This window comes from Bombina bombina, unplaced genomic scaffold (assembly GCF_027579735.1).
Source record: "Bombina bombina isolate aBomBom1 unplaced genomic scaffold, aBomBom1.pri scaffold_2535, whole genome shotgun sequence".
NCBI classification, from domain to species: domain Eukaryota; kingdom Metazoa; phylum Chordata; class Amphibia; order Anura; family Bombinatoridae; genus Bombina; species Bombina bombina.
This window is the reverse complement of record NW_026510895.1, coordinates 1144-22954: the sequence shown is the minus strand read 5'-3', so window position 1 is coordinate 22954 and position 21811 is coordinate 1144. Positions and strand designations below refer to the sequence as shown.

Below are 21811 nucleotides of genomic sequence, written 5' to 3'. Positions count from 1 at the left end.
GCCATAATCAGTCATTCTCTTGCAAGCCTCAACATAGATAGGAGGTCGTGAGAGTCTGTGGTGCTTTCTACTTAGTTTATTCTTCAATCAAAAGTTTGTTATTTTTAAATGGCACCGGAGTGTGCTGTTTATCTCAGGCAGTATTTGGAAGAAGAATCTGCCTGCGTTTTTCTATGATCTTAGCAGACGTAACTAAGATCCATTTGCTGTTCTCACACATTCTGAGGAGTGAGGTACTTCAGAGGGGGAATGGCGTGCAGGTTTTCCTGCAGATAAGGTATGTGCAGTAAAATATTTTTCTAGGAATGGAATTGACTAAGAAAATACTGCTGATACCGAAGTAATGTAAGTAAAGCCTTAAATGCAGCGATAGCGACTGGTATCAGGCTTATTAATAGAGATACATACTCTTATAAAAATGTGTTTTAAAACGTTTGCTGGCATGTTTAATCGTTTTTTAACGTACATTGGTGATAACACTGTAATGTTGGTATAGCCTTAAATGCAGTAAAAGCGACTGGTATCAGGCTTATTAATAGAGATACATACTCTTGTAAAAATGTGTTTTAAAACGTTTGCTGGCATGTTTAATCGTTTTTTAACATATGTTTGGTGATAAAACTTATTGGGGCCTAAGTTTTTTCCACATGGCTGGCTTAAATTTTGCATAGAAACAGTTAACTGAAGCTTCCCACTGTTGGCTGTGGCAGTTTGTTGTGTCTGTTTTTAAAAACGTCTGTCGTTTTTTTGATCTGTTTTTTGCATTAAGGGGTTAATCATCCATTTGCAAGTGGGTGCAATGCTCTGTTACCTTATTACATGTACTGTAAAAATTTCGTTTGTTTTACTGCCTTTTTTTCACTGTTTTTCAAATTTTGACAAAATTTGTTTCTCTTAAAGGCACAGTAACGTTTTATATATTTGCTTGTTAACTTGATTTAAAGTGTTTTCCAAGCTTACTAGTCTCATTATTAGTCTGTTCTAACATGTCTAACATAGAGGAAGCTCTGTGTTCATTATGTTTTAAAGCCATGGTGGAACCCCAACTTAGAATGTGTACCAGATGTACTGATTTCATGTTAAACAATAAAGATCATTTTTTGTCTTTAAAAACATTATCACCAGAGGATTCTGTCGTGGGGGTAGTTATGCCGACTAACTCTCCCCACGTGTCAGACCTTTTGACTCCCGCTTTAGGGACTCACGCTCAAATGGCGCCAAGTACATCAAGGGCACCCATAGCGTTTTTTACCAGGGGATTCTGTCGAGGGGAAAGTTATGCCGACTAACTCTCCCCACGTGTCAGACCCTTCGACTCCCGCTTCAGGGACTCACGCTCAAATGGCGCCAAGTACATCAAGGGCGCCCATAGCGTTTATTTTACAAGACATGGCAAAGGTGGTGAATAATATTCTGGCAGCAGTATTAGTCAGACTACCTGAAATTAAAGGAAAGCAGTTAGCTCTGGGGGTAGATACAGAGCATACAGACGCTTTAAGAACCATGTATGATACTACCTCACAATATGCTTAGTCTGTGGGTGATTTTTTTTGACTCAGGGAAGATGATTTAACCTGATTCTGATATTTCTACATTTAAAATTTATGCTTGAGAACCTCCACTTGTTGCTCAGGGAGGCTTTGGCTGCTCTGAATGAATGTGTACAATCGCAGGGCCAGAGAAATTGTGTAGACTGGATAAATAATATGCAGTGCCGGTGTGTACTGATGTTTTTCCAATACCTAAAGAGGTTTACTAAAATTTTTTTAATAAGGAATGGGATAGACCAGGTGTGCCGTTCTCTTCCCCTCCTATATTTTAGAAGAATGTTTTCTAATAGTTACCACCACACGGGACTTCTGGCAGACAGTTCCTAAGGTGGAGAGAAGAGTTTCTACTCTAGCTAAGCGTACCACTACCTCTGATGAGGACAGTTGTGCTTTTTAGATCCAATGGATAAAAAAATGTTTATTCAACAGGGTTTTATCCTGCAGCCCCTTGCATACATTGCTTCTGTCACTGCTGCTGCGGCGTTCTGGGTTGAGTCTCTTGATGAGACTTTACAGTTAAGCGACTCCATTGGATGAATATATTTGACAAGCTTATGCTAGCCAATTCCTTTGTTTTCTGATGCCTTGTTCATTTGACTAGACTAACGGCTAAGAATTCTGTTTTTTACTATACTGGCGCGCAGACCGCTATGGCTTATATCATGGTCAGCTGTCGTGACTTTAATAAATAAGCTACTTAACTTCCCTTCAAGGGGCAGACCCTATTCGGGCCTGGTTTGAAGGAGATTATTGCTTATATCACTGGAGGAAAAGGTCATGCCCTTCCTCAGGATAGGTCCAAATCAAGGGCCAAAAAAAAAGAGGGAATTTTTGCTCAGTCCAAGGCGGTCTGGAGACAATCGGACCTGGAACAAAGATAAGCAGGCCAAGGAGCCTGCTGCTGCCTCTAAGGCAGCATGAAGGAACGGACCCCTATCCGGTAACGGATCCTATAGGGAGCAGACTTTCATTCTTTGCCCAGGCGTGGGCAAGAGATGCCCAGGATCCCTAGGCATTGGAATTTATATCCCAGAGATATCTTCTGGATTTCAAAGATTCCCCCCCAAAAAAAGGGGAGATTTCGCCTTTCACAATTATCTGCAAACCAGATAAAGAAGGAGGCATTCTTACATTGTGTACGAGATCCATCCAGTTCCAAGAGAGGAACAGGGACAGAGTTTTTACTCAAATCTGTTTGTGGTTCCCAAGGAGAGGGAACCTTCAGACCTATTTTGGATCTAAAGATCTTAAACACATTCCTCAGAATTCCGTCATTTAAGATGGAAACTATTCGTACCATCTTAACTATGATCCAGGAGAGTCAATAGAGGACTACAATGGATTTGAAGGATGCTTATCCTCACATTATGATGAATAAAGATCACCATCGTTTTTCAGGTTTGCCTTTCTAGACAGGCATTACCAGTTTGTAGCTCTTTCCTTTGGGATATCTACCGCCCCAAGAATCTTTATGGAGGTTCTGGGGTCGCTTTGGCGGTCCTTAGACCGCGGGGCATAGAAGTGGCCCCTTATTTAGACGACATCCTGATACAGGCGTCAAACATCCAAATTGCCCAGTCTCATACGGACGTAGTACTGGCATTTCTGAGATCACATGGGTGGAAAGTGAACAAGGAAAGAGTTCTCTATCCCCAATCTCAAGGGTTTCCCTCCTAGGGACTCTGATAGATTCTGTAGAAATGAAAATTTACCTGACGGAGTCCAGGTTGTCAAAGTTTCTAAATTTCTGCCGTGTTTTTTCATCCCATCCGCGCCCTTCGGTGGCTCAGTACATGAATGAAATCGGCTTAATGGTAGCGGCAAGGGACATAGTACCGTTTGCACGTCTACATTTCAGACCGCTGCAACTATGCATGCTCAGTCAGAGGAACGGGGATTACACAGATTTGTCCCCCTGTTAAACCTGGACCAAGAGACCAGAGATTCTCTTCTCTGGTGACTATGTCGGGTCCATCTGTCCAAGGGTATGACCTTCCGCAGGTCAGATGGGACAATTGTTACAATAGATGCCAGCCTTTTAGGTTGGGATGCAGTCTGGAACTCCCTGAAGGCTCAGGGATAGTGGACTTAGGAGGAGACCCTCCTTCTAATAAATATTCTGGAACTGGGAGTGATATTCCATGCTCTTCAGACTTGGCCTCAGTTAGCAACTCTGAGGTACATCATACTCAGTCGGACAATATACACGACTGTGGCTTACATCAGCCATCAAGGGGGAACAGAAGTTCCCTAGCGATGTTAGAAGTCTTACAATAATTCACTGGACAGAGACTCACTCTTGTCTATCAGCTATCCATATCCCAGGTGTTGAGAACTGGGAGGTGGATTTTCTAAGTCGTCAGACTTTTCTTCCGGGGGAGTGGGATTTCCTCCGGAGGTCAAGACCAAGCAGGAGAGGGCTTTGGTGTTTTTGACAGCGCCTGCGTAGCCACGCAGGACCTGGTATGCAGATCTGGTGGACATGTCATCCTTTCCATCACGGTCTCTGCTTTTGAGACAGGTCCCTCTACCTCAGGGTCCTTTCAACCATCTAAATAGAATCAATCTGAGATGGACTGCCTGGAGACTGAACGCTTGATGTTATCAAAGCATGGCTTCTCCGAGTCAGTCATTGATACCTTAATACAGACATGAAAGCCTGTCTCTAGGAAAATTGAACATAGATATGGTGTAAATATCTGATTGTTATGAATCCAAGGGTTACTCATGGAGTAAAGTCTGGATTCCCAGGATATTATCTTTTCTCCAAGATGTTTTTGAGAAAAGGGTTGTCAGCTAATTCCTTAAAAGGGGACAGATTTTTACTCTGTCTATTTTTTTGCACAAGCGTCTGGCAGGTATTCTAGATGTTCAGGCATTTGGTCAGGCTTTGGTTAGATCCAAGCCTGTGTTTAAAACTGTTGCTCCGCCATGGAGCTTAAACCTGATTCTTAAGGTTCTTCAAGAAGTTCCGTTTGAACCTTTTTTGTTCCATAGATATCAATCTTTATCTTGGAAAGTTCCTTTTGGGTAGCTAATTCCTCGACTCGTAGAGTCTCCAAGTTATCTGTGTTACAATGTGATTCTCCTTATCTGGTCCTTTGTACGGATAAGGTAGTCCTGCGTACCAACCTGGGTTTTTTCCTAAGGTGGTATCTAACAAGTACATCACTCAAGAGATAGTTGTTCCATGCTTGTATCCTAATCCTTCCTCAAAGAAGGAACGTCTATAACACAATATTGGACGTGGTTTGTGCTTTAAAGTTTTACTTACAAGCTACTACAGTTTTCATCAAACGTTCACCTTGTTTGTTGTCTATTCTGGACAGAGGAGAGGTCAAAAGACTTCAGCAGCCTCTCTGTCTTTTTGGTTAAAAAGCATAATTCATTTAGCTTATGAGACTGCTGGACAGCAGCCTCCTGAAGGGATTACAGCTCATTCTACTAGAGCTGTGGTTTTCACTTGGGCCTTTTTTAAATGTGGCTTCTGTTGAACAGATTTACAAGACGGAGTCTTGGTCTGCGCTTCATACTTTTCAAATTTAACAAATTTGATACCTTGCTTCTTCTGAGGCTATTTTTGGGAGAAAGGGTTTTTTACAGGCAGTGGTAACTTCCGTTTAAGTACCTGCCTTGTCCCTCCCATCATCCGTGTACTTTAGCTTTGGTATTGGTATTCCATAAGTAATGGATGATCCGTGGACTGGATACACTTAACAAGAGAAAACAAAATTTATGCTTACCTGATAAATTTATTTCTCTTGTAGTGTACCCAGTCCACGGCCCGCCCTGTCACTTTAAGGCAGGTAATTTTTTCATTTGAACTACAGTCACCACTGCACCCTATGGTTTTTCCTTTCTCTGCATGTTTTCGGTCGAATGACTGAATATGGCAGTTAGGGGAGGAGCTATATAGCAGCTTTGCTGTGGGTGGACTCTTGCAGATTCCTGTTGGGAAGGAGAATATATTCCATAAGTAATGGATGATCCGTGGACTGGATACACTACAAGAGAAATAAATTTATCAGGTAAGCATAAATTATGTTTTTATGTACATTTATTAGTTTGTAACTACAAATGCAAAATGACCTGATCCTTTAACGCATTGAGGGTGAGTTTTTTTTAAAGCAAAGAATCAGAAAAAGGTGACATACGAAATACAAGATGTATCATTTTAGAACTTGAAATACATAGCTGCAGATACAGACTTTAACAGTTATCAAAACTACAAAACTAACAAGACATGTTTAGCCTTAGCTGATTTTATTTCATGTTTTTCCATGTATATTTTAATTTAAATTTTTGTATATACTTTAAGTAAATGTTAAAAAAAATGATGTAAAATAGTGATGCAATGGTTATCTGGTGCAATCAATGTAAAATTATAATAAATAAATAAAAAAAAACAAATTTGCAAAAGTTGTTGAGCCCCTGCCCGAGATTTGATTGGAGAGTCGTGTAATAGAGTCCCATGTGCATACTAGCAAGTTTCAGAATAAAGGAAGAGAACAGTAAATGCTAAAGATTTATTCTTTCCATTACCAGGACACAATGACCCCCTGCTACATCTGGCACGTGTGTGGCTGCAGCAACAGGGAGGTGGAGTTCACTAGAGGTACTTTCTGGTTATGGAACTGAGCCGTAAGTTTAAAATGGCCTTTTAGACTTGGTCACAGTGAAGTAACTTTATTAAGCAGGAACTGGTAAAGTACAGTATCACAGGTTTGACACAAAGATTATAAAACTGGTTACCTGTGACCAGATAATGTACACAACATGCAGTCACACTGGAGGAAAAAAATATTTTAGGATACAAAAAGCAGACAAACACTAGTTCCAGTAAAGTAATGTAATGACTGTAATGTTTAACATAGGTCTATTTTATAAATAGTTTGTTGTGTAGCTGTAGCATTCAAACACCAAATGATATGAGACTTAACACTTGGTAATAAGAAATACAACAATTTAGTGCAATGGAAATAACCCAGGTAAAGAGTATAAATAAATATATATATATATTAGCAAACAAAATAAGAACGTAGTAAATGAGGAACACTAAAGGTTGCAATTCCAATGAGAGCAGTGATCCAAAATAAGTAACAAGCAAGCAAGCATGGATTAGTAAATTGCAGCTGTTAAAGACAAGTCTATATACAAGTAGTTAGCTCAGTTAGTATACTTGCTTATACAGTGGTATTTGGATGATGAATACTTGCTTCCCCTGAGATGATGTAGCTAGACTCCGGTAAGTAGAGCAGGTAGGTTCTGGCAGAAGGCAAGCAAACTTTAGATGACCTGTGATAGTTTTACACAGCGTGTAGTAACTGGTAATGGAAGAAAGCAGGCGGAGTGATACGTGCTGCAAGTAGATCCGGCAAACCAGGTAACTGAGGCTGCAATGATTACAGCAGCATGGAACAGAGACTGCAGCAGAGAGACACAGAAGCAGCACAGCTGATTATCAGAATGCAGTCAATCAAAGGTGAAAAAATAAGTAAATAAGTTGAGCTCAGGTGAATACTAGCAAATTCAGCAAAAGAGTTCCAATAACTCCAATACAAAAGTAAAAGTTATTAGAGGGTTAAATTCGACTTGAATATGAGACACTAGACAGGGTACAATTCAGATACTCTGCTAAACAAAATAATCAAGCAAAGAACCAAAAAGGAAATGAGGCTATATAGGGTAAATAGGCAGAGTTTACTAAAAGGAACATTACTTAAAGGGACATTACTTAAAGGGATATTACAAGTAAGCAGACTCATAGAAACTCAGAAAACTTACAAATACTGTTGAGACTGACAAGAGACTGGATACCCATATATTGCTGTTACTGATAGGGCACACAGGTACACAGTAGGCTGGTAACTGAATACACAACTACACTGTGACAGGCCAGTAACTGGATACTCAAGTACACTGTGGCTACAGGAGACAGGATAAGTAAATAATACAGTATTAGGAACATACATACTTAGCAAGTTAGCCTAGTTAAAGGGAAAGTCAACACCAGAATTTTTATTGTTTAAAAAGATAGATAATACCTTTATTACCTATTCCCCAGTTTTCCATAACCAACACAGTTATAATAATGCACATTTTACATCTGTAAATACCTTGTATCTAAGCCTCTGCAGACTGCCCCCTTATTTCAGTTCTTTTGACAGACTTGCATTTTAGCCAATCAGTGCTCACTGCTCGGTAAATTGTTGTGCGTGAGCTCAATGTTATCTATATGAAACACATGAACTAATGCCCTCTAGTGATGAAAAACTGTCAAAATGCATTTAGATTAGAGGCGACCTTTAAGGTCTAAGAAATTAGCATATAAACCTCCTAGGTTTAGCTTTCAACTAAGAATACCAAAATAACAAAGCAAAATTGGTGATAAAGGAAATTGGAAAGTTGTTTAAAATTACATGCCCTATTTGAACCATAAAAGTTTTTTGGGCCTTGACTACTTTAACATATGATAATCAGAAAATATAACATTAAAAATGTTATGAGCTGCTTATTCTATTTTCTTTATTTTATATGTTTAACCAAACTTTTCCTTTTCTTTTACTGAACCCTTCTCTGAAACTGCAGATATATTACTTCTGTATTTTCCAGCAATTTACTTATAACCTAATAAGCTATGTATCTGCATTTTTCTTGCATACTTGCTTCTAACTTAATAAGTTACACAAACATGTAACTTTGTTTTGGCTTTTCTCATAGATTGTCTTACTAATTCTAACATAGAGAACCTGTATTTTTTAGCAAGCACTAATCACATGAGATTTATTAGCCAATTGTTATCAGCCAATTAGCTCTCTGCTTTGTAAGGAACTGTAATAGTATAAAATGCATGTAGATGAAAATGTGTTAGTCTTGCGTTGCTGTGTTTTGTGCTGGGACTCTGTTGCAACAATGTAATAAAGATAACCTCTCCTGAGGTGAGCCCTTGTTTGCTGAATATCTGGTCTGGACCTCTTTATTACTGCACCTGAGACAAGCTCACTCACGACAAAATGTTATAAGAAAATGTAAATATTAGCTCACTAGTAGGCAAATGAGAATGTTAATGTAATATATTAATAAATACAGGAAAATGAGAGAACAGAGGGGCGCCTCATGTGTGCATTAGCTGATGCGAAGTCTGAAAAACGCGTTGCATTACATGTAACCATTGCTTGTTACTGGTTTTAATATTGTTTTAAATAAACTAACTTATTTTACACAAGCTCTGGTTCAGCACCTTCTTGAGCAGTATTTTACTGTTCCTGACTATTTTTGGAAACCAATATACACCGTGTGTGGCAAGATACCCCTCCACTGGTCAATCTGCACCTGGAGAGGGTTAGCTGGTACACCCGAAGTTACCAGCCAGCTTCTACTAGTACATAAGTGTACTTGGGCAGAATGTGAGTAGCCATTTTGCATTGCCTGTTTGATTTATTCTGACATACTGATGCACACATGAGGCGCCCCTATGTTCTCTCATTTTCCTGTAGCTACTTCCGGACAAGTCTGTGAGGAGGAGAGCAGCTTTTATCCTGTGCCCCATTCAGAAAGTGGGACTATCTGATTATACTGGAATTACCACACCCTAATCTAAACCAATAACCCAATTGGGACTCTTTGTTGGAACTGTTGCAATCCACGACCATTCGATCTTATGGTTTGATCTCATGGTCTGATGAATATGCTATATTAACATTTGTCTTTATCAATGTTTTTAAAAAAATTTTTTATTGTATTAAGTATACATAAATTATATTGGTATATAGAGCATTAGAGTGCCCCCTCATACTCTGGTATTTATCATTTTTATATTAATAAATAGCTTGTTAGGTCGAGACTATATACACAAATATTTTATATCCAATAATTAGTTTAAGGCCATGAATAAATTACTATGCTAACTATAGATGGACAAATAAGAACATCAGTGTAATGTATTAAGCAGTAACTTGCCAGAATAAGAGGAGATTCAGAAATAAAATGCACTTAAAAGAAAAATACATTAGTTTAGTTTATTTTTTTTATATACTAAAATTATTTAGTAAGACCAAGAATAAATGAGTCTACTAAGTAATTGTAAACAAGGTTTTAATATTTATACATGGCGCATCCAGACACACATATGACAATGGTAGTAGCAGCTGCATCCCTTGCACCCCTAGCACTTCTGTCTATACTTAAACAAACAGACAAACCTCCCCTAGCAAATGTAACCCAACGTGTATACTCCTCGGCCTCTCTGTTTACCCATTCACTCTTATTATCCTCTCCTGGGCTTCCCAGAGTTGCTAACTGGAAGGTAAATTAAATCATTTTACTAAGGGATTAAATGCTTACCGGATCCTTCTTCACAGAGGAGAGGATTTAACATAACTTAATTAAATAACTATGTACATGAGAATGTAGTGCGAAATAACCACAGACAAACTTTTTAAGGCCATAAAATTTTATTAACCTAGCAAACTAGATAGAACTGATAGAACTGAAAATATATATGGCGGCATAGAGATCAGCTACCCAGAACAGTAGGAGATCACCGGCCCAACGAGAACAGCAGCAGAGGGGTCTCTGCCCTAAGGAGATGACGCTGAGGGGTTGCAGAGATCACGTGACCATCCCTCAAAAGGGAGGAAGGAGGGTTACCGTCACGTGCACGTGAGGGCCTACCCTCCTCCCCGGAAGTCTGGCCATCACTCACCCCTAGCGACCTTCTCCTGCGCAACCGGACCGAGGATCTCCCGCCGCCAGGGTGAAAGAAGATCTTCCACCTAGATAAGGATTCCCTGTTACCAAGCCGTGTAAACCGCATAACAGGGAGAGGAGATCCATATCCTACAGTAATGGCTTATTGGGCCTAGGGTGAGTAGCCATAGCCCTGCCATTAAGGTGCCGTCGAAAATACAACATCATTAAAACATTACAAAAGGGGAAGGGAGGGAGGGAAAAAACTGCTTCAGCCAGGATCCGGAGAAGAAGAGGAAGTTGCAAGGGAGAACTTGGCTTATCTACTGGTAAGGAGGGGCCTACCCTAAATTGCAACAATGTTGCACCCAGCACCTTCCCTCTCTCTTCTAACCCACTCTCCTACAGCCTTAACCCTTAGACTGCTCCAGGCTTATACTAAGCCCTACACTGCATTAAGGGATTAAATGCTTACCGGATCCTTCTTCACAGAGGAGAGGATTTAACATAACTTAATTAAATAACTATGTACATGAGAATGTAGTGCGAAATAACCACAGACAAACTTTTTATGGGAAAAATTTTGTGACCGTCACAGGCCATAAAATTTTATTAACCTAGCAAACTAGATAGAACTGATAGAACTGAAAATATATATGGCGGCATAGAGATCAGCTACCCAGAACAGTAGGAGATCACCGGCCCAACGAGAACAGCAGCAGAGGGGTCTCTGCCCTAAGGAGATGACGCTGAGGGGTTGCAGAGATCACGTGACCATCCCTCAAAAGGGAGGAAGGAGGGTTACCGTCACGTGCACGTGAGGGCCTACCCTCCTCCCCGGAAGTCTGGCCATCACTCACCCCTAGCGACCTTCTCCTGCGCAACCGGACCGAGGATCTCCCGCCACAAGGAAGCATTCTAATGGTACCCTTGCCGCCAACCCACAACCCGATTTACAGGAGGGGTAACAGAGCTCTCTGAATGTCCCCTATGAATAAATCCAGCCCCACATCAGAAAGGTGAACTTTATCCCTTCTATATAGCTCGGTTCTATCAGCCGAAATGGCTTCGTGCCGTACCACGAAGCCACCTGACCCAGTGACGGTTTTCGCTACAGACGCATTGATCTTCTTCCTAACCCGGTATGCCGCCGTATGGGCCGACATATGCCTCCAGTGGAGACGGGGTATTATATGGGACCACCCTATCATGACCCCCGGGATGCGTACTCTTAGCCACCCAATGTCTGCCTGCATAACCTTAATCAACTGTAAAACTGGTATGGCCCCCACATCGTTACCCCCTAGGTGAAGAATAATAATGTGAGGCTTCCCCCAGCGTACCAGGGCCTCAGATATGGTTCCTGCTAATTGGGGCCAGCACATCCCCCTAGCACCCAACCACCTAACGGATGCCTTGTTGGAAGGGAGACCTAGGGATTGGCCAAATGGGAGGGACGCACAGCGTAGGGAGGCCCAGTGGACAAAGGAGTGGCCCACAATCCAGATTCGCTTCACCCCGGGGGTAGTGCCTGTGGAGACAAACATTTTAGTATCCTGAATTAACATCTAAACATTAAACAATTGGACGGACATAGGTTCTGAAACAATTGGACCGCCAACGCCCAATACGTTTTATGTCCTCGCACGAGGAGCCCGCTTGCGCAGCGTTAGTCGCGGCCCCTATGCGAAAAGAGTGCGGGGCCAGTCTGCTAGCGTCCAGCCCCGCCTGGACTGCCGCCAATTTTAGGACCCTACCGAACTGAAATTTGGAAAGGGATCTGCCGTCCGCATGGACCAGGAATTGCCCCGGGCCAGGCGGCCTTTGAGCCAGGTAAAGATTAACGCAGTTAACCGGGCAGCATGCGCTGTTCACCTGAGGGTGAACGGGGATCCAGGTTCCCTTACCTTCCTGATCTGTCTTTGATCGCGGCAGAAAAAGAAGTAAGGAATCAGGGGCAGCTCTAACATGTTGCAATTGTATACCTGCCCCAGACGCCTGCTTGGAGGGTGCTACTACCTCACTAACTCTAAGAGCGGCGGCAAAGGCCAGATTAAACGCAGTTTTGAAAAGTAGGGCTTCAAAATCTGATCTACAGACCACGTCGAGCGCCAAGAGCAAACGCTCCAGGCGGTCGCGGGTGATGGGTTCGCGCGTGTCTATTTTCCGCTGCTGCGATCTGCCCCAACCCTTGATCACCTGCCTAATAAAAAAGGAATTGGTTGGGTCAGGAATGGCTAATGCCCTATAGAAAAATGAGAGGGCGGCCAATTTGGATTGTATTGCCCCCTGACGGGCCCCAGAGGCATGCAAACTCACCAGCCAATCATGTAAGTTGTCCCTAGACCCCTGAGCAGCGTCGGCTCCCCTGGACGCACAGAAATTGTCCCATTCAGACCACATGCGGGCATAGGCGTGCCAAGTGGATGGTGCTAAGGAGGAGCGGACCAACGGCAGTAAGGCTATCCAGGAAGGACGAGCGTGACTAATGGCAGGAGGTCCCTGACCCATGCTGGAAACGGGCTGGCCTGCTGGCTGGTTTTGGAGGGCGAGTCCTGAAGACCCTTGCTGTGCAGTGGAAGTGGTGGCTGCTGCTCCTGCTGTAATGCTGCCTGGTACTCCTGCATCCGCCCCACTCATGACTGTGGCAGTGTTGGTCCGAGTTTTTGCTGCACTTTGTGATCCAATTGCCCCCTGCAAAAGAGAAAGAATTTGGCGAGCACTTTGCCCAATGGATGTGTCTGGATTATCAGTAGCAAGGGGTGGATGAGCTATATGAAGTGGTGTATGAAATCCCTGACTCACTGACTGTCCATTCGCAGATGTCTGAGCATTCACACCCTGCTGGTCTACAATAGGGTTATGGCATGCCTGGCTTATTGATTGTGCATGGTTTAATGAGTGTGCATGAGCGCCCTGCGTGGCTGCAATGGGGGAGTGGATACCCTGATCAAGGGGTTGTACTCCTTGTATGCCTAAAGTAATGGGATGTTGTAGCTGGCTTAAAGATTGCACATTCGCATTATGTATGCCAACCAGGGGTGTATTATATCCCTGAGGAGCTGCTTGTACGTTCACACCATTCAAAGCCGCATTCACACCAATGGGGGATGGTAAATGATGAGATGGTAAATGATGCTGAATGTTTTGATTAACATGCATACTTTGAACATTGCCTTGATTCACATGCAGGCTATTATTAGACACAATATCAAGCGGCTGAGCGGCCGCTTGCACTAAACCACTATCAGCCCTGTGTGGGTTAATAATATCGGGAGCGGCCTGCTGAACGGCATTTGCATTATCTCCCATTTGTATAAACTGTAATGGCCTCATTGCCCTGGAAGGGTTAACTCTGCGTGTCCCCCTACCCCTATCACTGGCTATCTGCCTGGTACTACCTCTTATGATGGAGCGACCCCTTTGATGCCCCTGAGGATTAACATTCAAATGTGCCGTTCGCTTGCGCAGTTTGCTTGCGCTGCTAATGCCCCTCCGACCCCCCACTGATAACCCGCCAACGGCCAAGGACGGCTCTCGGTGCTCACCTGCAAGTGGCGTTGCCCCGGGAGCCGATGTCCCTGTGACCGCGCGGGAATCTGCCAAGCCGGAAGTGCCGATGTCCGCTTCCGGTGACGTCACTAACATGGCGTTGACACCGGAAGTCGGACCCGGACCACGCGGCTGGCGAAGGAGATCGCTAGGCCCCGGGGGGAGCAGCATAGGCCCTGAGATGGCATGGGCCTCGGGTATGGTGCGACCAGGGGCGAGTCCGGGTGTTGAGGGCTGAGGGGCCATGTTCCGGCCGGGCTGGGGACCGCGTGTTGCCACGTGTGGTGCCTCAATGAGAGGTGTGAAAGGGCGATGCCTGCTGGGGGTAGTTAAAGCAGGATCCGGATCCTGACTAGAAGGATCAGGAGGGAAAACAGCTGGTGTCACACTGGGCCCTGGGGAGGCTGCAGCCATAGCGGATATTATGTTTTTCAATAGGTCAGAAACTGCTGACATAGCAGCAGGGGGTACAGCACTTAAAAATGAGGCCTGTACACTATCAAGGGGTAAATTAGCCTGCTGGGTCTGCAATGCTTGAGGTCTGGGGGATTCCTGAGCAAACTCAATATAAATAGGTCCCTGCTCTTCCACATTATGAACCTGGGCTGACACAACAGTAGTATATTGAGTTGGGGGAATGATATCTAAATCATCCTCAGAAATAGATTGAAAACTTATCTTTATTTTTTCTTTTGCAGGTGCAGGAGGTTCCTGTTCCGACTGGTAACGTCTGGGAGGCAGAGTAGAACGCCTGGAACGATGCATAGCTGCACTGGTGATGACAGAACTGCTAAGAAAAAACTGCTTCAGCCAGGATCCGGAGAAGAAGAGGAAGTTGCAAGGGAGAACTTGGCTTATCTACTGGTAAGGAGGGGCCTACCCTAAATTGCAACAATGTTGCACCCAGCACCTTCCCTCTCTCTTCTAACCCACTCTCCTACAGCCTTAACCCTTAGACTGCTCCAGGCTTATACTAAGCCCTACACTGCATTTATTTAGAAAGTGAAATAAAACATCATATAACCATGGATTCAAGTACAGCGCACTCTTGGAAAAGTAATATTTAAAGGGATAGTCAACACTAAAATGGTTATTGTTTAAAAAGTTAGATAATGCCTTTACTACCCATTACACAGCTTTGCACAACCAACATCGTTAAATTAATATACTTCATAACATTTAAACCTCTAAATGTCTGCCTGTTTCTAAGCCACTATAGACAGCCTCTTAATCACATGCTTTTTATTTGCTTTTCACAACAGGAGATTGCTAGTTCATGTGGGCCATATAGAAAACATTGTGCTCACACCCGTGGGTTCTTCACAACACAGCTAAAATGCAAGTCAATAGATAATAAATAAAATGTCATGTGATCAGGGGACTGTCAAAAGAGGCTTAGATAGAAGGTAATCACAGAGTTTAAAAGTATAATAATATAACCATGTTCACTGTGCAAAACGGGGGAATGGGTAATAAAGGGATTATCTATCTTTTAAAATAATAAAAGTTTTTAGTTGACTGTCCCTTTAACTTAAAAGGGCATTTTAGTCTAAATACACATAGGTCTATGCACCAATCACCAGCTTTGTAGGCTTTAAACAACTAGAAAAGGAATTGGATCAATGTGTAAAATATGTATGGCTGGTGGTTTTTCTAATTACAGTATATTTGGAACTTGGAACAAATATAACAGGGCCACAAAGCCCCAGTAACATTTAGACTAGAATGTCCGTTTAGCTTGTATTTAAAATATCACTTGCTAAAAGCTAAAGCCAAAAGCTACCAACCGTGTGTAACAGTGTTGGTTAATGAAACGGACAGGCTAGACCCAATACTTATTCTTTATTACTTATTGTTACATACCAGACAAGCATCTTGCAATGGGCTCCACATCTATAAGTTTGTAATAATGACATGAAACTTTTAAATTATCATTATTTGTTAGCAGCTGAAAATGGCCGCCAATCTTTGCCCACAGCTTTCTTCTTGTCCCGTTAGGTGTTCTCTTGTATGACAGTTTAGTGGTGCACGTTTAATATCTTGTAGTTAGCTATTTCAAATTACACGTGCACAAACTAGCTGGTGCAAGTAGGACAACTTATTCACGAGTCGGTCATGATTGGAGAAACTTAACATATCAAAATACACATGCATTTGGTGGGCGGGGTTTGGAAGCCATTTTCAACTCCTAAAAAACTATGAACATTTAAATGTTTCATGTACTTCTTACAAGCGTATAGATGTGGAACCCATTGCAAGATGCTTGGATTGTATGTAACAATATATAATCAAAATTATGTATTGGGTCTAGACTGTCCTTTTAAGACAAAATGCTGTGCTAGCCGGACAGATTTTATGAACTTACCTGTTAAAGCTCATCAGCTGCTCAGTCATTGGGCAAGTGACTCACCACTACAATCTGGAATTAAACATAAAAATGTTAACCATTAATAGTCACATCACATGTTACCAAACCAGCTATCTATTATTAGAATCTGAAGGCACTATATGACTTACTATTATTTACAATTATTCAAAATCTAATAGCAAGATACAAGGATAACAAGAATTATATTCCCCTTAAAAAGACAGGGACTTCCGCACTTGTAAAAAATTACAAATTACATACATACACATACAAAATTACATACATTATAAACCTAAATACATACACCTATACACATACATGCATACATATAGATAACACACACCTACATACAAAATTACATACATACATACATATACACCTATATACATACATATACCTACATGTACATATATATATATACACATACATACATATACCTACATACATACACATACATTGATACACCTACATACATACATGCACATATATACGTACAAACACACATACAAATACACACATACATATACACCTTTGAGCCCTTCCCAGTCCAACACCTTGTCATATACCATATCTTTTTTATTTCACTGTTAAAACATTTATTTCAATATAAAAACTTTATTTTACATTTAAAAGTAATATTACAAATAAATAAATGAATAATTATATATACAGTATATATATTGAACACAAAACTAGCACTCTCTGGTCTTTTTAAAATTAATCTTTTACTGTGAAAAGGAGTCTGAGGAAGGGGATACTTTGTCTCCGAAACGTCACTACTTTTCACAGTAAAGGTTTAATTTTAAAAAGACCAGAGAGTGCAAGTTTTTTGTTCTGCTGTACTCACTCTGCACTAGCACCCTGACAGTTGTTTTATTGAGTGAGAGTATATATATATATATATATATATATATATATATATATATATATATATATATATATATATATATATATATATATATATACTGTATATATGGAAATACTTTGATACATTATACATGTGTTTTGTTATGCATATATTCTAGCCTTAAAGGGATAGAAAGTCAAAATTAAACTTGCATAATGCAGAAAGAGCATGTAATTGTAAGACACTTTTAAATTCACTTCTATTATCAAATGTGCTTTGTTCTCTTGGTATCCATTGTTGCAAAATAACATGCACATATCAAACACTAGTGGGAGCTGGAAGCGGATTGGTGTCTGCACACATTAGTCTCTTGGGATTGGCTAACTAGATGTGTTCAGCTAGCTGCCAGTAGTGCAAAGCTGTTCCTTCAGCAAAGGATAACAAGAGAATGAAGCAAATTTGATAACAGAAGTAAACTGGAAAGTCGTTTAAAATTGTATGTTCTATCCAAATCATGAAAAAAGAAATGTTGGCGTTTCCTGTACCTTTAACACTTTACTTTTCCAGCACTATTGTGTGTTGCATTTGAGCACAACACATATCTCACCTTTTGTAATATGAACAATGATAGCGCACCCTGCTCTATCCATTAAAAGTATAGGTTGCGCTTTAAATAACCATGTCATTGCATTAAGGTTCTCTGTTTATTCTTATTACCATTCCCTTGCAATACCAGGTTGTGTGATATTCTTAGAGGGGAGTGATATGGATAATGCACTCTGTGCTATCAATTATGCTACACTTGTAATCTAAGCTATGATTGGCTGTAGCACAATGTAAAGGTTTAATTTAGTTGCTTCAATAAAAACTAATGGCTCCTTTTGGAAGGTCACAATGATTCGCCAGGTAAGGAGCTTCTTAATCCCATTTAGAATATCACTGATACCTAAGTCATACAAGTACCAGTGTAACTGCCTGATGTTCCTAACTGTAATTTGCCTTAACCACAATTATCCTTAAAGGGACATTAAACCCAACATTTTTCTTTCATTATTCAGATAGAGAATAACATTTTAAAAACCATCCCAATTGACTTCTTTTATCTAATTTGCTTCATTCTTTAGATATCCTTTGTGGAAGAACTAGAAATGCACATGGGTGAGCCAATCACACAAGGCATGTATCTGCAGCCACCAATCAGCAGCTACTGAGCCTATCTAGATATGCTTTTCAGCAAAGGATATAAAGAGAATTAAGCACATTAGATAATAGAAGTAAATTAGAGAGTAGTTTAAAATTGCATGCTCTTTCTAAATCATAAAAGACAAAATTTGTGTTTCATATCCCTTTAATCCCCAACACATCTAAACCTAATTCTTACCCTGCCACTTCTAGTAAGCAGTAAGTTGAAAACAGAAGATGAAAAAGGAAAACTTCTTACCTGTCAAAGCATCCCCACTGCACATCTAAGGCACCACTCTCTGTATTGTTTTCAATAACTACAAACAGTTACTTTTTCCTCTCTCTCTCTCTCTCCATCTAATTTATAAATAAAAAAAAGTTATTGTCACTATTTTATAAAAGATCACATTTCTAAAAAAGAAATAAATAACTTCTAGAATAACGTATTTTAAACTTTCTCTTTGAAAGTCATTAGCTTGTGTTAACCATCAATAATAAAAAGATAATTAATGTAAAAAATGCTGGTTTTAAGATGCGCCACATCCAGCCTGTTTCACAGCAGTTAAACGAATACAGTATGACAAGAAGGGACTGTACTTATAAGCACATTCATTTCTAAACAAGTCCCTGTGACATCACTAAGAGACAACAGTGGTTGGCCTACCCACTGATCGTACTTCTCACAATGTGCGATCAAAAACAAGAAAATGGGGGGGGGGGGAGGAGCCTACTACCACCAAGACAAGTCGCACATCTCAGGAGCTCCTGTTATATACCTTATTTCTATGGAATTTAATCTTATTGGTGCCCTCTAATTAGAGGAATATTAAGAGAATAAACTTTTTATTGCTGCCTTAGCACTTTATAATATTCATTCCTGCTCTGCAACACATGCTTTTTAGCTTAACTTTGCCTCACGCTGAAGCACGAGAAATATGGCTGCCCTTCTTTTGGCACAGATCACTGACATGCTAGAGCTTCATCACCGAACTCTTTTGGATGCAATGGATGAATCCTTCAATGATCTTGGCGCCCATATCGCCGCTTTAACTGTCCTAGCTGTCTGCGAGGAGGACTGTGATGACACAGTGAGTGTAGCGGAGCCCCGGCAACCGCCATCTTTAATGCCTAGGCCGGCACACAATATCTCTTGCTGCGACACGGTTGCGGCAGGAGAGTCTACTATCCCAGAGGAGGTTTGGTCATCAGATGCCGAGCTGTGTGGCTCACAATTCTATCCGCCGCATGAAACCCTAGGAGCGGCATCACAGATGATCACATTACAATGCGCTACAGACCCGATGTGGGCACAGGGGCTATGCTCGGCTCCTCACTACCAACTACCTTACCGATGCTCCTTCGAGCTTTCGAGATTGCCTGAAGAAGTCAATGTGGGGCCGGATGGTCTCAAAGCCTGTGACTTGCAGCTGTGTTGGGATTCCTGCAAGTTGGCTAATGGTGCGGATGGGTGGCTAACACCGGAGCGTTTCCAACAGGTACAGCATGACGCCCATGGCCTCAGAAGGGGTATCGGCTAAGCCATTAGGAGAAAAAGCCTGACTCAAAAGTTTAACTCAGGCTTCAGGAGGTATAGAGCTGCAGATGCTGGGACTTTGACATTGTAATTCTCTCTCATTCTGTAGCCAAGTTCTTGAAACGTTAAGGCATCTATCACTACCAAGTTGAACATTTGGGCCTATAATGGCATTACTGCGGCTTGGTGAAAATGTTATATGTGTTTAGAGTTATTTGCTTAGTTGTTGAGCTATGTATTTAGGAACCGTTAGCGCATCTAATCATTCTAATGCCCTATTTGAGATAAAATCTGCCACTCACAAAGGGAGATCTGGGAGGAAGTTTGTTATGCTGGCGAACTATGTCACAGCCATACCTCTTGCCTTAGCTAAAAATTGACAGAGGAAGTTTGTGCAGGAACGGACGGCCTGCCTTAATGTTACCTTGATATGGTCCAACAATCCTATATTATTACTAGTGTTTGTAATCCTGTTTCACTCAAATAGTTTAGTTATCTTGGTTTTCTCCTCTCTGATGTGCTACACAATGCCTCTTGCTCTTTAGCTGGGATGGAAACTTTACATTTAAAATTTTTCTAATGGTCTCTCTGAGCTACAAATGTTTAATATTTATACTATGTGACCCAGTTTATAGCTCTATGCAAATTTTAGACAGAACCAGCATGATGCTGTATAGAAATCAAAGTATTTTGCATGGATAACATTTATTTATACAGGTTTGCTTGTGGAGATAGCTTTTTGTTTCATAGTATACAATAGTTTAGATAGAAGGGTATTTGTTAACACATACTGTGTTGTATTTGCTGTTCCTGCTATAGATGTACCTACAGGATTTCTATTCCATATTTCCCAGCTTATGCCATTATAGCATTTATGGATATATGAAAAGCGCAATCAATTTGCTAACTAAAATTAGGACTAGGGTAGAGCAAGGGCTCTCGTTATTTACCATATGTAACTCTCTATGGGGACAACTCATATTCTACAGACTCCTTGGCAAGTGGCTAGTTCTCTCTAATATACTTATTAGTACAGTCACTAACCAATAGCACTTATCTGTACACATTCTGTTCTGGGGCATAGGGCCCGTGCCCCTAGGATTGAATCTTATTGCCTGTGTGTAACAGCGAAGCCTTTATATTATACCTACATCCCTAAAGCATTTCTATGTTAATTTCCCCATAGAGACGACCGAAAGCCCTTATCCCAATCAATAGAGTAAAATAAAGTTTTCTATTATTTGAATTCTGACATATAAGTGTTTAGTCATAGTAGATACTGCTAAGTATAACGTTTATGATCACATTTAATTGGCAATCTCACCATAACATTATATATCATCTATGTGACAATGGTGTCTAGTTTAGGATCTCTGCTACTCCCACAATAACTTATTTTTCTTCATAGCTCCCTCCTCCCCGCCAATACACTCTGGCATCCATAATCATAGTACTTCCTGTAGATAATGGGGTATCTGTCAAACCTGATCTACCAAGGTATATACCTATCCCGAATGGTGCCCCTCGCTACAGTCAGATGGAAAGAGAACTCTTATCTCTGATTTCGCTTATTTAAATTTAACTCCTCCCTTCTGATCGCATTTCTTAATATGCCCTACTACATAGTTTTAAGTATATCTATTTCATTATTAGCATATTTAATGTATCATACTCCTTTATATTGTATCTGCATAGTTTATTATTGCGTGTTTAAACTCTTCCTGTTCCTGTTTTATATGATAAAGATAGTTCTCAGTGCATTCCATTATGTCTTAATGCTCCTAAAGCGTGAGATAATTCTGAAAACAGGAAAAACACCTCCTCCCTCCCCCCCCTACAATAATGTATCCCCTATTCTAGGGGAACTAACAAGGTGGTTTGTCTCGTCTATACCACACCTGAATTACAGCTCTTAATTGCTCCCTAAGTACCCAACCCTTCATAATACAATAGGAATGCGTTTATATGCCCTGTCTAGATCAGCAGGACTGATCACTAATACGCGTCACCTACGCATGCAATTTTAACACTGCTGTTAGTTAACTTTATGGAGGTGTTCCACTGTATCATTATAAATCCATTTATCAGTA

General features: G+C 41.0%; 1 protein-coding gene across 1 annotated transcript; it reads right to left on the bottom strand.

Annotated features, from left to right (window-relative positions):
* Positions 1-11168: 11168 nt before the first annotated feature.
* LOC128643513 (uncharacterized) lies at positions 11169-13419 on the bottom strand. Its single transcript, XM_053696359.1, has 2 exons — positions 12558-13419; positions 11169-11769 (listed from the first exon to the last, which is right to left on the bottom strand). Exons 1-2 carry the CDS (start codon positions 13398-13400, stop codon positions 11752-11754), a joined length of 861 nt encoding a protein of 286 aa, XP_053552334.1. The 5' UTR covers positions 13401-13419; the 3' UTR covers positions 11169-11751.
* Between the last annotated feature and the right edge of the window lie 8392 nt (positions 13420-21811).